General features: G+C 48.8%; 1 protein-coding gene across 3 annotated transcripts in view; it reads right to left on the bottom strand.

Annotated features, from left to right (window-relative positions):
- Window positions 1–16933, bottom strand: part of WIPI2 (WD repeat domain, phosphoinositide interacting 2) — a 39196-nt gene that overhangs the window by 8544 nt on the left and 13719 nt on the right. For all 3 annotated transcript variants that reach the window (XM_047089213.1, XM_047089212.1, XM_047089215.1), the window contains 4 exons: window positions 4868–5037; window positions 2488–2584; window positions 1746–1843; window positions 1206–1298 (listed from right to left, as the gene is read on the bottom strand). In XM_047089213.1, coding sequence (XP_046945169.1) covers window positions 1206–1298; window positions 1746–1843; window positions 2488–2584; window positions 4868–5037 — 458 coding nt within the window. The remainder of the gene's footprint in view (window positions 1–1205; window positions 1299–1745; window positions 1844–2487; window positions 2585–4867; window positions 5038–16933) is intronic.

The raw sequence follows: 16933 nt of genomic DNA, 5'->3' as shown, positions 1-16933 counted from the left end.
ATTACCCAAGGGGTGACAGAAGCTCACCGCCACTGCCCTAGAAGCGAACAAGGGGACGACGCAATCGTCCAGTGGTGTTTAAAAGCAAAGCCAGGCTTGGAGTCCGAACCTCTGCTGCCACCCAGCTTGGTGACCCCGAGCAAATGATTAATCTCTCTGAACCCTCGATATGAAATGAGAATATGTGTACCTTGCTGGGGGATGGGATGGGGTCATGAACATAAAAGACCCGTGTCCTCGGTGACTAAGGGAGCCACAGATGGCAGCGCTGTTGTTACTGAAACTGGGGGACCCTTGAGGCAGAGTTCAAGCGGACTTTTCTCAAATCTTACGTGGTTGGCTGGCTCAAGGGGAGAGGAGACAGGAGGCAGGCTACCTAGGTTGTCGGTGAGCAAGCATCAAAGCACAGCTAGGCAGCAGGGAACTGCACAGAAGAAGCCGGAACAGAGGAGAACGAGATTAAGGAGACCAGAGGAGCTGCAAAGGAACAAGACGTAGCAGCCAAGCTGGGAAGACAGTGACGCCCCTCCGGTGTCAAGAAGGGGGGGGGGGGAGGGGAGAAGAGGCCCAAGTGGAAGGGAGTCGCCCTGTGCTGTGTGGGGAGAACCTTACAACAACCACATCCTTTGAACCCAGAAAGTCTGCTCATTGGAATCTCTTAAGTGAACCGAGAGGCACAAAAAAGATCTGTATGTAAGACAAACACACTATTATCTATATTCCAAATGTGATCATTCCAATCTAAACAGTAGGAAGAACCTAAACGTCCCCACAGGGTGACGTCTTGGTAAAGCACAACCAAGTGCTGTATGGCCGTTAGAAGGGTTTTTAACTCTGCGAAATACGACACACGCAGGGCGAAAGAGGATGTAGGAGCAGACACAGAAGGAAAGGAGAGAGCGTGCACCGAAATGTGTTCAGACCCGCCCTGGGCAGAACCGCGTCCACTCCTCACTGCCATTCGAGTTCCCTGGCACCGAGCCCGCCAGCGCCGTCTCAGAGGAGGACGTGGGGCGTGTCGCCCACACGCTCCCACCGCAGCCCGGGCGGCTCGTCCCATGGCCGCCGCGGGGGCCGCTCTCCGTGCTGGTCTGGGAGCTGGTCGACCCAGAAACCCATCTGGTCGCTCGACTGTGTGAGTGGAACCGAGAAAGTGTGCCAAAGCCCCCAGACCGGGTTCCCGCCGGGCCACGTGGCAGACGTACCTTCTCCGAGGCGGTGGCCAGCTTGGTTCCACTGGCGTCGAATGCCAGCGCCGCCAAAGGACTGTCGTGAGCCGGGATCATGTTCGCAGCTCTCTGGAAGGCAAGACCGACGTGCCGTGGCCGCCGCGCGGCGAGACCACACTCCCCGCCGCCCCCCGTCACGAGGCTGAAGCGCTGACTGGCTGGGCCTCCGACACCACGCCAGGTGACACCAAGGCCACGTCCACCTGATTTACTGGGGGTGGGGCCCGAGGCAAGGCTGCTCCAAGCAGGCCGTCCGCGAAGTGGCTACAGTTCCCTCCAGCCCTTCCAGCGGCCAGTCTGCCCGAGCTCAGCACTGCGGGCGTGACCACGGGGATCCATCTGCAGGGAGAGGTCACCCAGACCTGCTGTGCCCCCAGGAAGGCGGCAGTGAAACCGCAGGGCCGAGCCACAGGAGGAGGCTGTGGGGGATGAAACGAGGAGGCTGAAGGCTCCCCGGCACCCGGTCTGGGGACGAGGACGTTCGAGCGAGTGACCCCAGCACAAAAGGAGCCTCACCAAGTTGATGGTGTCGAAGACCTGCACCTCTCCGATGGTCGCACTGCCCGGGTACGCCAAGTAACAGTTGTCGTTGTTTATCGACAACGCACACAAGCCTGTGGTAACACACGGAGGCCCAGGAGAGTTAGGACGAGAGGGTTTTCTGTTCCGATGTTAGACAGGAGCTGGCATTTACGTAACAAAGAACGCAGACAGCAAAGGGGACCCTGAGCCAGCCCTGGCGGCTGCCGAGCGGGCTTGCTTCTAGCGCCACAGCCCCAACCACCTCCTTCAGTGACAAGATTATAAAAACAGACTGCAGGCCTTTGCTTGAAACCGATCAGTAACCTCAGAACTGGAAGCCGACGAAACCAATGGTTTATGTGGTCACAAGCCCAGCAGCAGAGGGAAAGCAGCTTGGTTTAAGATCACTACTTTCCAAAGCGGTCTATCCGGGTAGAAGCTATATGGACAAAATGGCTAATCTTTAAAAGGCAGAACCAAGGGCACTTGAGTGGCTCAGCCGGTTGGGCGTCTGACTCTTGATTTCGGCTCAGGTCGTGATCCCAGGGTTGTGGGATCAAGTCCCACACGGGACTCAGCACTGAGCGCAGAGCCGGGTTAGGAGTCTCTCCCTCTTTTCTTCTGCCCACCACCCGCCCCCCCACCCCCACGTGCACACACACTCTCTCTAAAATAAAATCAAAATAAGTGAGAGGCAGAATCAGGCAATGACACTTTCTTCCCGCAACTCGTTTACCTGCAGGGTTCGGAGGGGTCTCCCTGATTGTGTGCAGTACCTTCATGTCCCGGATGTTGTGTATGTAGAGAGATTCCTCCAGGCACACTATCAGCCGCTAGGGAAGGGACGCAACAGAAAACCAAAAATAAAGACACAACACAATGCTTGCTCCCCAGTCTTAACCGCCTCCTGGATACGGAGGCCCCCTGTTCCTTCCGGAACACCAGGCGGACTGGACGCTCGCGGTACAGAGGACGTTGGCCGTGACCGGGCGGCTTTGTTCCTCATTTACCACTCGTGTGACGTCCAAAGCCAGCAGTGCCTGCTCCCGTGACCATTTCTGCCGACTGTACCAGGACCTCTAACCGTGACATTTAATTCACTATTACAGACACTGGTGAACTACAGCTAAGAAGAGTTCATTTTGTGTTTTTCCTTTGTTTTTGTTTGGCTCACTCCTCCCCTTATGAAAAGCAGAGCAGGTGCCTTGGACAGGTCCGGTAAAGGTCAGCTGCTTTCAAAAACCCATGCTGGGGGTGCCTGGATGGCTCAGTCAGTTGAGCGGCCAACACCTGATTTCGGAACAGGTCGTGGATCAAGCCCCGTGTCAGGCTCTGTGCCGAGCATGGAGCATGCGTGAGATTCTCTCCCCATCCCCCCTTTTGCCCCCTTCCCCCGCTCGTGTGTGTGCACATGTTCTCTTAAAAAAAAAACAAAACAAAACAGAAATAAAGCATGAATAAACGAGTAAAGCATGGCAAAACAAGAATAAAAGCCTAGGGTTCTGGTTTTTTTTTTTTTTTTTTTTTTTTTTAACGTTTGAGAGATGAGGAGCAAGAGTGAGTGAGAGAAAGAGAGAGAGAGAGCACACTCGTATGGGAGGGACAGAGAGAGAGGGAGACACAGAGAATCCCAAGCAGGTTCCATGCTACCAGCAAAGAGCCCGACACGGGGCTCAAAGTGACGAACCGTGAGATTATGACCTGAGTTGTAATCAAGAGTTGCTTAACTAAGTGAGCCACCCAGGTGCCATATCTATCGATCTATCTGGAGCAGGGGTGGGGGCGGAGGGCAGGAATAGAGACACAGAGGGAATTCCAAGCAGGCTCCGCCCTGTCAGTGCAGAGCCCCACACTGGGCTCGATCCCTTGAGATCAAGACTTGAGCAGAAACCAAGAGTTGGAGGCTTAACCGACCGAGCCACTCAGGTGCCCCAAAAGCCTAGGGGTTTTTAAAAGCATGAAAACTCCCTCTGCGCTCTCATTATTTTGCAGGTGCAGTTCACACCCCGCTCTGAGGAGAATGACTGCAGCTGATGCGCCAAGGGACGATTCACACAAGGAAGACGGCCCGGCTCGCACAGTAGCTGGTGCGTGCACGTACACTTGTATGTTTTAGGTTCAAAAGCGTTCAACAGGTCACGCCTTACAATCCCCGGCTCTGACCCACTTCCGCAGATCACAGCCCCCCTCCCAGGCTGAATCGCACCAGCGCGCCCCCAGTGCAACCACTCCACCCGGTCGGGGCGCTGCAGACCCCAGGGCGGCGACGTGCGCTCTGCACCCGGCAACGTCGACAGCTTTCCCTGCGAGGAATGCGTGGTTGTCGCGGAAAAGCTGAAGGATCTTCAGGACGGTGCTGCGTTTTGTAGGGAAGCGAAAGCCATGAGGCGGTCTCACGAAATAAGCTCCGGTGCCAGCCACCAAGCGCATACGCTGGGCCAGATGTTTTTGGGAGTGTGGGGAAGACAGTAAGTTTAAAAGAGAAAAAAGAGGGGCGCCTGGGTGGCACAGTCGGTTAAGCGTCTGACTTCAGCCAGGTCACGATCTCGCGGTCCCGGAGTTCGAGCCCCGCGTCAGGCTCTGGGCTGATGGCTCGGAGCCTGGAGCCTGTTTTCGATTCTGTGTCTCCCTCTCTCTCTGCCCCTCCCCCGTTCATGCTCTGTCTCTCTCTGTCCCAAAAATAAATAAAAAAAGTTGAAAAAAAAAATTTTAAAAGAGAAAAAAGAAGAAAAAAGGAAAAAGACGCCCACAGATGTATTTTTTAAGTAGCATCTATGAAAGTGAAAGAAGGGACGAAAACCCTGACGCCACTCGACGGCCGAGCGCGCATTCAGGGGAGCTCTAGGCTTGTGTCTTGAAAAGAGTGGAAGTTAACCTGGCAGAGCCCAAGAACGTGCACGGGGACAGTGTGCTTGGAGCAGGACCGTCGAGGAGACGGAGCTGCATCGGGGAGGCGGCCCGGGGCGAGCAGGACCAGGGCCCGGGGCTGGGGCCCAGGAGCGCCAGCTCTCCCAGGCCCCGGGGGAGACCGGGTGGCGGCAGGGCCGGCTGGAAGCTGCGCAGGACCGGCGGGGCGGGGACGGGGCGCCTGGCGTCCTGGGCGCGGTGTCGCTCACCTGCCTGTTGAGTTTCACGGCCAGTATGGTGTTCGAGTAGCTGTAGTTGCAGATCTCGGTGCCTTTCTTGAAGTGGCAAACTTTCAGCTTCCTCGGGGCTTTGAGGCTAACAATGGCCACTAGGCTGCTGGAGAACAATCTTTCTACGATGCACACATCTTCGGTATCAGCTGAAAGTACAAAACACACACACGTACGTATTCGTCGCGACGGGCGCGGTCTGCTCACACGCGGATGCACGTCGAAGTGCACACGCACGACCAGTGGAGCACCGCGGGCTCACAAAGGTGGTCGTGTGGCGACGGGACGGGACTGCGGGGACGGTCCCAGAACACAGCGGAGTGGGAAGATGAGCTCGGGGACAGACTACCCCCTGGGTCCACCCCCCTCCTCCCAGGAGGCCCTTCTCGCTCCTCTCTCACACCATCCTGCTCACTCCCGCCCCACAGCGGCTCACGGCCGGCTCCCCGGGCACACCCCGGACACACCCCGGAACGTGAGCTCCCATGAGGACAGAGGCTTCACGTCCCCACTCGCAGCTGTGGTCCTGGAACTTCCCCACCAGTGCCTGACAGGCGATGGGCCCCGAATAACCGACCTCTAGAGGACTCGATCTTTCTAAGTCTCATCTCCTCACACGTAGGCTGGGGACCACGGCTCCTCCGTGGAACTGTCGGGGGGCAGGGGGCCTGCAGATACCGGCCCGCAGCCGGCGCTCTACAGCATTATCTGCCTGCGCCCACTTCAAGTGGGGATACCCCCCACCCACAAGGTGATGTTAAAAGTAAGCGCACATGTCCTGCACAGAAAGCAGCAGATGCAATGGACCCTCCACAGATACTACCTCACACCCACCCCATCTCCGGTAATGCCCACATGGACCCCAGTCTCTATTTCTGCGCTTGTTTTCTTAGTAAATCCCCGGGTCGGTTCAGATCTAGGAGCAAAGAGAATCCTGGACCGTAGAAAAATCACAGAAGCAGCAATCCCCACTATTTCCACGGGCGGCCTGTCTGTGTCTGTCGGGATGCGGCTGCGGTGGGTGCTTCGAGCTCGTACCCGTCCATCAAGCCAGCAGCGACCCGGGACCTACCTCTCTGGACCTGAGCGGGGCACACAGAACAGAGATAACCTGACAGGCGCGGCCCGGGGGACCCGGAAGTCCTGACTATCTGAAGCCTCAGCGATGTTTCCACTGTAACTAAGATGCCCTTAGGCGAAAATTCACACAGAACACAAAATACAAAGCTACCCAAAAGGACTCCTCTCCATTAGCTCTGACGCTGGATTTAAATGGTGTAACAAAGGCACACTTAAGTTTAGAAACCCAACTACTAGAAAAAAATGAAAGAATAAGTTCCAAGGGCCCCTTTATGAAGACACACTATTTCCAGGAAAGCGCTTGGAATCAATCATTTCCATATGGATGCGACAGCCCAACGTGCTCAGCACGACCAGGCGCTAACAGACCCGGCGGCAGCCAGAGCCATGTGTGTGCAAAGTGACGTCGTACATGACTGTGGGGGGAACTACAGGCTCTTATGACTTAGAATAGGCAGTGAAATCAAGTGCCCGATTCGCAGTCCCTTTTACCCAGAACATCACTTCTTTCCCACAGCAGCGGGCTAACCTTTATGCAAACAGAGCAGGGGTCCGTCCGCAGCTCGGAGAAGCTGCCGATCCCGTCCAGGACCCGACTCTCACCTGGCCGACCAAACTCAGACGAGACCCATCCGAAGCCAGAATGTTGATCGTGTGCAGCAAGAACTTCCTTCAGGGTCCAACACTTGAGTTCTCTGACCAGCCCCTTCCCTCTGGAAATTGGCGGGGACGCCGCGTTAGGACCACAAGCCTGCTTGGTGAGCAGATGGTCCGCTGGGCCAGGAGGAGGTGGGAGGGCGCCTGGCGCCACACTTGCTGTGCAAGGTGTTCTGGCCCGGGGGCCAAGGGTGCTCCCTCCATCTCTGTCCAACGTCTCCCTCTCCAGGCTCCCCCCACCAGTTACCCTGCTCCTTCTTCGGGATTCAGGGACTGTCTGGGGCGCATCTAATTGCGTTCTCTACTTCTCCCTTTGGCGGTTATCACGTTACCACTGGCCATCTGGTGGTGTCCCCCGCCAGCTCGGGCAGTACCCCCAGGTCTGGGACCGCCCGGCACAAGTGCAGCCGGTTTTACATTTGTTGGATGACTGAAAATAGGCCTAGGATTAGATTTTGGGTTGTTTCTCAAACCTTTCAAAACACCACCAAACAAAACACAAAAACCTCTCGAATTGGGTCATATCTAAAAAATGGGCTAATCTTACCCGTGACATCTGCTTCAGTGGTGAAGTGGTCCACCCACAAGAGCTACCTCTAAGGGGCAAAACTCCTTGGTAATGTCCAAGTGCATTCACGCTAACCTAAGCACAGGGCGATTGCTCCCCCTCAGTACGTACCGGGGGTGGATGCCAGGGACCGGGAGAGGCAGGCCCCTCAGGAAAATCAGACTGTAGTCTCGATTCTGTTGTTTACTAGTTACAAGACCTGGTACCCATTTCTTCCATGATGAAGTTAAAAGCTGGAGCCTCAGCTTTATTAATCGTAGGACAGGGAAATAGTGAAGAGAAGTTGGCATACGCAATACCGACTTCTTATTAAACAAGTAAATATTGAGGCACCTGGGAGGCTCAGTCAGTTAAGCGTCCGACTCTAGATTTCAGCTCAGGTCATGATCCCAGGGTTGTGGGATCGAGCCCCGTGTCAGGCTCTCCGCTGAGCCTGGATGGAGCCTGCTTGGGATATTCTCTCTCTCTCTCTCTCTCTCTCTCCCCCTCTCCCTCTGCCCCTCCCCTTGCTTGTGCACTCTTTCTCTTTAAGATGAAACAAACAAAAAAACCCCACAAAACTTACTATTAACTATTATTCTGTGTTTGTAAATTTGCCAGGTTGCTCAAGTTTCTGCGTCACCACCCCCCCGCCAAGTGAATACTCGTGGTCCCTGCACAGCCATCCTAGACATGCACAGAGGGGCCAGAAAACATGGACGTGACTGACCCAACACCCCCAGCGGAGGCTGGACGAGGTGACACACTGCCTTCTTGTTTTCAGCTCATTCTGTGAACCATCATCCTTCTCATGGTCTATGTTCTCGTATTTTGTGCTTTTGGTTGGTGATGTCACTGTTTAAAATGGTCCCCAACCACAGTGCTGGCTGGTGCTCCCAAGGGCAAGGAGACTGTGATTGCCTTCCGGAGAAACATGTTTGTCAGATAAGCTTTGTTTAGCACGAGTTACAGTGTTGTTTGTTGTGAGTTCACTGTTGACAAACCAACAATACGTATTAAGGTAAGATGCCTTTAAACAGAACCTCCCATAAAGCAAGATCGTGTGTTCATTAGCTGATGACAACATGGTGACCAGAGCCGCACGGGAGCCTAGCCCCGGGAGTGATCGCTGGGTATTCACAGCGTATTTCCAGAACATGACCACAATGGGAACTGACTGTACTTCCCTTCAAAGAATGGATTTTCACTCCTGTCTGACACAACCTTACTGACTTCACCCATTCCACACGCACGATGAGATGCGGGCCACAAGCTGTCCAAGGCCCCGAGGACGGAGCAGGAACAGGAGCAGGCAGCACCCCACGTGGCGCGGAGGCCGAGGAGAGGCAGGCCCGGGGCCCCGGGCGGCACGGCGACAGCTGAAAGTCAGGCAGAGGAAGAGAGCCAGTGAAGGAGACCGAGTAAGAGACAGTGGCAGCGGCCGTACGACCGGGGGATGAGGCTGCAGGAAAGCGGCAGCAACCGCGGGCCGGCCGGCACTACCAGAGGCGGAGGTGAAATGAGAAGTAGTCACTCGCTCTGGGCCCAGGGATGTTATTTGGTGATCTTGACCGATTTTGATGGGGAAGTGGAGGCAGCAGGAAACGTGGAAGGGAGGGAGGAGGCGGAGGAGCGCAGGGAGGACAGTGGCTGCAGGCTCACCCGCAGGGGCCGAGCGGTCAGGCCACGCCTCTGTTTTGAAATAAAGGAGCCACGGGATCTATTAACAGAGAGACTGAGGACGCAGTCAAGCCAGGATAAACGGAGGAAAGAACTACTTAAAACCTGGGAGGTGGGCCGTGACAGAAGAAAGGTCACACAAGACAGACCCAGAGCTAACACCACACTCAAAGGTCAAAAACCGAAAGCTTTTTCCTCCAAGTTCAGGAACGAGACAGCGATGTCCTTTCTCACCACTTTTCTTCACCAGGGCGTTGGAAGTCCCAGCCACGGCCACAGGAAAGAAGAAATAAAAGGAAGCAAGAATATCCAATGGAGGAAAAGAGCCTCTTCAATAAACGTGTTGGGAGAACCGGACGGCAACATGTGAAAGAATGAAACTGGACCAAGTCCTCACACCATACACAAAAATAAACTCGAAACAGATCAAAGATCGAAATGTGAGACCTGAAACCATAAAGCTCCTTAAAGAAAACACTAGCAGTGAGCTCTTCTGACCTCAACTTTGGCAACATGTTTCTACACGTGTCTCCTCAGGGAAGCAAGACAAAAGCACAAATAAACTACTGGAACTGCACCGAAATAAAAAGCTTTTGCACGGCAAAGGACATCATCAACAATATGAAACGGCAACCTACTGAATGGGGGGAGATATTGGCAAATGAGATACCCGATAACAAGTTAATAACCAAAATATGTATAAATAAAAAAACTCAGCTAAACACCAAAAAACCCCAATAATCTGATTTTTAAATGGGCAAAGGACCTGAATAAACATACTTCCAAAGAAGGCAGACAGATGGCCAACAGACACACGAAAAGATGCTCGACATCACTCATCATCAGGGCAATCCAAATTAAAACCACAAGGAGATATCCTCTCACACGAGTCAGAACGGCTAGTACCAAAAAGAAATAACAAATGTTGGCCAGGCTGCGGAGGAAAGGGAACCCTGGGGCACTGGTGGTGGGAGTGGAAACTGGTACAGCCATTTGGAAAACAGTAAGGAGGCTCCTCACAAAATTAAAAATGGAAATACCACCCGATCCAGGAATCCCACTACTGGCTATTGACCCAAAGAAAATGAAGACACTACTTTGAAAAGATGCACGCATCCCTAGGCTTACTGCAGCACTGTTTACAAAAGCCAAGATATGGAAGCAATCCAAGCGTCCGTTGATGAATGAATGGATGGATAAAGAAGACGTGTACACACGTACGTACGTATGTACACACACACACACACACACACACACACAGAGGAATATTATTCAGCCGTGAAAAAAAGTATGAGATCTTGCCATTTGCAACAACATGGGTGCACCTAGAAAGTTTTGTCCTAAATGAACTAAAGACAGAGAAATATGAATACCACGGGGTTCCAGTTCCTATGTGGAATCTAAAAGAAACACACACAGAAACAGACTCCTAAATACAGAGAACAAAGTGGTGGCCGACAAAGGGGAGAGAGGTGGGAGGATGGGCAAAGGTGGGTGGAGGGGAGTAGGAGGCACCGGCTACTAGTTGTGGAGCGAGTAAGTCACGAGGATGGAAGGAACAGCACGGCGAACGTAGTCCGTGGTGCTGCCGCAGCACCGTATGGTGACAGATGGCAGCCACACTTGCGGTGAGCACAGCACCATGCAGAGGTGCTGAATCCCTAGGTTTTACGCCTGCAACGAACGTAATGTTGTGTCAACTATACTTCAACTGGAAAAAAAAAAGGTAGGTCAGGAGATAGATAAAAACAAAGATACACAGGTATAAATCATTGCCATGCTAGCAGCATTTCCCAGTTTGGAGAGAAAAGTCTGTCCTGGTTGTCCAGGAGACTGCCTACTGACACAATCTCCCTGGGATCTGTTAAGAGCTCCACTGGCCTTGTGCAGAGCAACGGTACTCATGGGATTCTAACACAAGGGGTCCTCATGCCTCTCCATGTGACCAAGTGTTTTCTGAAGGCCTTAGGAAAAGGGGAAGGGAAGACACATCCAAACTGGAAAGGAAGAAGTAAAATTGTCACTCCTTGCAGATGACATGATACTGTGAATGGAAAAACCTGAAGACTCCACCAAACCACTATTGGAACTTATAAGTGAACTCCGGAGTCACAGGAGACAAAATGAACATAAGGAAATCAGTTATGTTTTATACACTAATAATGAGCTATCAGAAAAAGAAATTAAGAAAACAATCCCGTTTACGATTGCATCAAAGACTATCAAAATACCTAGGATTTTTTTTTTTTTTTTTACACAGAGAGTGAGAGAGCATGAGCAGGGAAGGGGGCAGAGGGAGAGAGAGAGAGAGAATATTAAGCTGAGTGTGGAGCCTGACGCAGGGCTCGATCCCACGACCCCTGGGATTGTGAATTAACTAGGAATAAATTTATCCAACATGGTGAAAGAACTGTACTCTGAAAACTGTAATGATGAGAGAAATTGGAGAGGACACAAATAAGTGGAAAGATATTCCATGTTCACAGATTGGAAGAATTAATATTGTTAAAAGGTCCATACTATCTAATGCAATCGAGAGTGTCAACATAATCCCTATCAAAGTATCAATGGCATTTTTCACAAAACTAAAGAATCCTAAAATTTGAACAGAACCATAAAAGATTCTGCATGGCCAAAGCAATCTTCAGAAAGGACAAGTAGGCTGGAATTATGCTCTCTGATTTTGAACTACACTACAAGACTACACGAAAACAGTATGACACTGGCACGAAAACAGACACACAGATCAATAGAATAGACCCTGAGAAAAATCTCATGCATGTACGGTCAACCGATCTATGACAAAGGAGGCAAGATATACAGTGGGGAAATGACAGTCTCTCCAATAAACGGTGCTGGGAAAACTGGACAGATACATGCGAAAGAATGAAACTGGATCACTTTCTCACACCATACAGGAAAGAATTAAAAATGGATTAAAGAATGTAACAGTGGAAACCATGAAACTCCTAGAAGACACCGCAGGCAGTAAACACGTTGACATAGGTTTCAGCAACATTTTCCCGGACCAGTCTCCTCACGCGAGGGAAACAAAAGCCAAAATAAACACACGGGATTATAGCAAACTAAAATGCTTTTGCACAGCAAATGAAATCATTGACAAAATGAAAATGCTAGTTACTAAATGGGAGAAGACATGTGTAAATCATATATCAGGTAACGGGTCAATATCCAAAGTCTATTTAAAAAACTTACGTAACAACACCAAAAAACCAAATACCCCAATTAAAAAATGGGTAGAAGACTAGAACAGACATTTTTCCAAAGACATACAGATGGCCCACAGGCACACGAAGATGCTCAGCATTACTAATCAGTAGGGAAATCCAAATCAAAACACAGGGAAGTATCTGTCAGATTTACTATTAACAAAAACACAAAAAATAACAAAGCGTTGGCAAGGATGTGGAAAAAAGAGAACCTTCGTACACTGTTGGTGGGAAGGTAAATCAGAGCAGCCACTCTAGAAAGTATGGTGGTTCTGCAAAAGATTAAAACAGGACTACCGTATGACCCAGCAATTCCAAGTGTGGATATCTATCTTCAAACCAACAAACACACAAAAACAACCAAAAACACCAACCCACACAGATGTATGCATTCCTAGGTTCACTGCAGCACTGTTTGCAATAGCGAAGATCTGAAAGCAGCCTAAGTGTCCATCAATGGATGAAGGCATAAAGACGTGCATACACACACCGACAGGTGAGTATTAGCCACAAAAACAAATGAAATCTTACCATCTGTGACATGAATGGACCTAGAGAATATCAGGCTAGATGAAATAGGTCAGATAAAGACAAATACCGTATGATTTCACTTGTATGTAGAATTAAAAAACAAAAACAAAAAACAGAACAAACAAAACAGAAACAGACTCACAGATACAGGAAACAAACTGATAGTTACCAGAGGGGGAAGGAGTGGGTGGGCAAAATAGGTGAAGGGGATTAAGAGGTACAAACTTCCAGTTACAAAATAAATAAGTCATGGGGACGTGACGTACGGCACAGGGAATACGGTCGGTAATACCGTAATAACTCTGCACGGTGACAGATGGCAAATGGACTTACCGTGGGGATCATTTCATAATGTATACAAATGCTGCCCCGCTATGATGTGCAGCTGAAGGTAATACGATATCCTACGTCAATTATACTTCAAAAAAAAACTGGCAGGGGCGCAAGGGTGGCTCAGTTGAGCATCTGACTTGGGCTCTGTCCCCACTCTGTCAGTGCAGAGCTCGTGTCAGATCCTCTGTTCCCCCCCACCCTCTCTGCACCTCCCCCACTCACATTCTCTCTCTCTCTCACAAATAAAGAAAACACGAAATAAACTTGGAAGGTGGTGAGATCCACTAAGAGGGCTGGTTTTAACAAGACGGGAATCCCTGCTTTGCCATCTGAACAGGCGGGAGATGGGAAGATGGGAGGGTTGCAGGTAGACAGACCATCAGCTGAAGGTCAGATGAGGGAAGTCCGTGCTCAAAGTACCGGTTTATCTTTGAAGCGTGAGCAGTGGTTAGGAGCTTTGAGGGCCACAGTGGTGGGAGGTTTAATGAGTGAAAACAGCCAGAAACAACCATCTCAGAGGGCAAGCAAATACAGTTATTAGAAAAATGCAGGACCATCAGTCTCCACCTGAGGCTGTGATAATAAATGCAAGTTCAACTAGTCAGAGGAAAAGTACATCAATTCAAAAGATGCAGGAAAAGCGTGACAAAATTCAATGCTTATTCATGGTAAAAACTTAGAAACTTGAGACAAGGAAGAAACTTTTTCAATCAATAAAGGACATTTATGAAAAATCTACAGCCATACTTAATGGTGAAAATACTGAATTCTTCCTTTTAAACCTGGAAACATGGCAAGAATGCCAATTCTCCTCACTTTGTACTAGAGATTTTATACATTGCAATAAGGCAAGAAAATGAAGGGGCAAAAAAAGGCAAAAGGACCAGAAAGACTTCAAACTATTTCTATTGCAATTGTAAGGCATCTACAAAGCAACTATTAGAACTAATGAGTAAATTCAGCAAAGTCACAGGATACAAGGTTAAAATACAAAAGTCAACTCTATTTTTACAGACTAGCAGCAAACAAATGAAAAATGAAAAAAATCCATTTACAACATTGTCAAAACCCAAAATATGAGTAATAAATTTTAAAAAGACACATGACCTCCATGCTAAAACCCACAGAACATCACTAAGGGAAAAGATAATTAAGAAAATTAAAAATAAATGAAGATCTATATAAATGGAGAGCTACACCATGTTTATGGATTGGAATACTCAATATTATTAAGATACCAATTATCCTCAAATTGACCTCTAGGTCCAATGCAGTCCCAAGCATGATCCCAGGTGACTTTTTTGTAGACAATGACCAACTGACTTTAAACCAGAAAGGCAAACTATCTAGAATATGCAAGGCTACCTTGAAAAAGAACAAAGTTGAAGGCTTACACTGTGGTACTTCAAAATTTTGTATATAAAGTTATAGTAAACCAAGCAGCGTTACTGATACAAAGACTCACAAACAGATCAATGGGAGAGAATAAAGAGCAGAAAATAGATCCACACTTACAGGGTTGTTTTTAGGCACCAAAACAATCCAATGAGGGAAGAAAAATCTTTTTGACAAATGGTGGAAGCTACAGGAATCCATCAGCGGGGTAAAAAAAAAAGAAAAAAAAAAAAAAAGGAGCCTTGACTCACACCACACACCAAAAGTAATGAGATGGACCATGGAACTAAACATAAAAGCTGAAACTATAAAGCTTTCATAGAAAATGTGGAAAATATGGAAAAACATCTTCATGACCTGATGGTAGCCAAAATTTGTTCAGAAAGGACAGAGAAAAAAGCATAAATTAAAAAGAGGGTAAATCAGATCTTACCAAAATTCAGAATATTTGCTCAAAAGATAAGACAAGCCATAGACAGAGAAAAAAAAATTCATAAAACGTGACAAAAAATATCCAGAAATTTAAGAACTCTGACAACACAATAATGAAAAGACAAACAATGCAATTGAAAAGGGACAAAATATCTGAACACACATTTCACAAGAGATAAGCAAATGGCCAGAGTACCAGTTTGCCTCAGTCAGGTAAGCGTCTGACTCTTGATTTTGGCTCAGGTCATGATCTCACGGCTTCGTGAGTTCGAGCCCCATGTCAGGCTCTGCACAGGCAGCGTGGAGCCTACTAGGGATTCTCTCTCCCTCTCTTTCTCTGCCCCTTCCCCACTTGCACAGTCTCTGTCTCTCTCAAACAATAAAGAAAAACAAACTTAAAAAAAAAGATGCAAATGGCCAACAAGGGCATGCAAGTGCCCAACGTGATGAATTATCGGGAAAATTCAAATCAAAACCACAATGAGATCTCACATCACATCAGCATGGCTAAAGTGAAAAAAGACTAGTTAACACCAAATGGTGGTGAGGACGCAGAGCCACCAGACTCTCACACAGCACTGTGGGGGGCGGGGGGGGGCAGCGGATACAAAATGGGACAGCCTCGTAGGAGAATCTGGTGGTTTCTCATAAAACAAAACACTCTTTCCATCCCTAGATGTTTAGTTAAGATAAATGAAAACGTACGTTCACAAAAGGATTTGTACAACAATGTCAGTAACGATTATATTCGTAATTAAAAACTGGGGAAATTGTGGATGTTCGTCAATAAAACAATGGACAAATTCACATATTTATATACTGGGCAACAGAGATGCGTTAACAGTATGGATAAACCCCAGGAACATGACGCCGAGTATAAGAAACCTTAGCGAAAGCACGTGCTGCGTTCCCACGATGTCTGTTCTATTACAGGCAAGTCTAATGTATAGCAGAAAACCCCAGAACACTGCTCGCCTCTCAGAGGGTGAAAGGGAGTTGGAATGGATCGGAGGGAGGAAGTAGAGTAAGAGGAAACTTTCTGGAGTGATGGTAAACCTTGATCGGAGATGTCTGATTTGTCAAAACACAGAATGTTTAGATTTATACATTCCACTGTATGTAAATATTATCTCAGAATAAAAGAACAAAAACAGTGAACTCTAGTTAGTAACATCCATGCTTAAGTATTTAAGCAAGTGCATACTGATGCCTGAAACGTGCCTTGAAACGCACACAGGTAAGGTGGATCGAGGGCTAGATGCGTGACAGCATGAACACAGTACAGTGTTAACAGACTCCCAAGCGGTGTATGTACACATGCAGCTGTAAAATACTTTCTACTTGTCTGTGTTTGAAAATTTCCATTAACAAATGGTGGGAAGCAGACATGGTATGTTGTGCGTTCGCCTAAATGCAAGAGCAGGAAAGTGTGCGGCTAGTGCGCTGGGGTGTTTGCTTATTTCTTCCATCAACTACAAGCTTGGAACTTTTTGGGAATTTTAAGAAAAAAATGCAGGTATGATTTTAGAATTTTTTTGGTGGTGGGAGGCCATAAAGCTATTTTAAAGAAGAACAATTTTAGGTTCATTTATTTATTTTTGAGAGGGGTAGGGATGAGCAGAGCCGGACACGGGGCTTGAACTCATGAACTGCAAGATCGTGACCGGAGCTGAAGCTGGATGTTACACGGACTGAACCACCCAGGTGCCCCAGTACTATCTTTTTTAAGGGCAACTTGGCAATATCTACCCACTTAAAAATGTTCTTCTGTTGAGTCTATCGTCCCGACTCCAGGAATTTACCTTATACCCTAACTCACAAGTGCGACAAAGATGCTCACTCAGCAATTCCACTCCTACAGGTAACCAACCATCTACTCAAGAGAAATGAAAACCTATGTCCACACAACAACCTGCACACCAATGAACGCAACAGCACTATTTACAACAGACAAAAGTAGGAGGGACCCAAGTGTCCACCCACAAAACACGGCGGAGCCACGTAAGGGAATACTATCGAGCAATAAAAAGAAATGAAGTGTTGGCACGCTCTCCCGCACGGATGAACTCTGCAAACGTTCTGAGTGAAAGAAGCCAGTGGCATCTGATTCCATTTATCTGAACTGTCCAGAGCTGCCGACGTGCAGAGGCAGAGAGTAGA

Source organism: Lynx rufus, unplaced genomic scaffold, assembly GCF_022079265.1.
Source record: "Lynx rufus isolate CCGP_SWC_20201006 ecotype Redwood Valley unplaced genomic scaffold, mLynRuf1.p SCAF_27, whole genome shotgun sequence".
Classification (NCBI taxonomy): Eukaryota; Metazoa; Chordata; class Mammalia; order Carnivora; family Felidae; genus Lynx; species Lynx rufus.
Note: the sequence above shows the minus strand (reverse complement) of the source record. Positions and strands in the feature narration are given on the sequence as shown.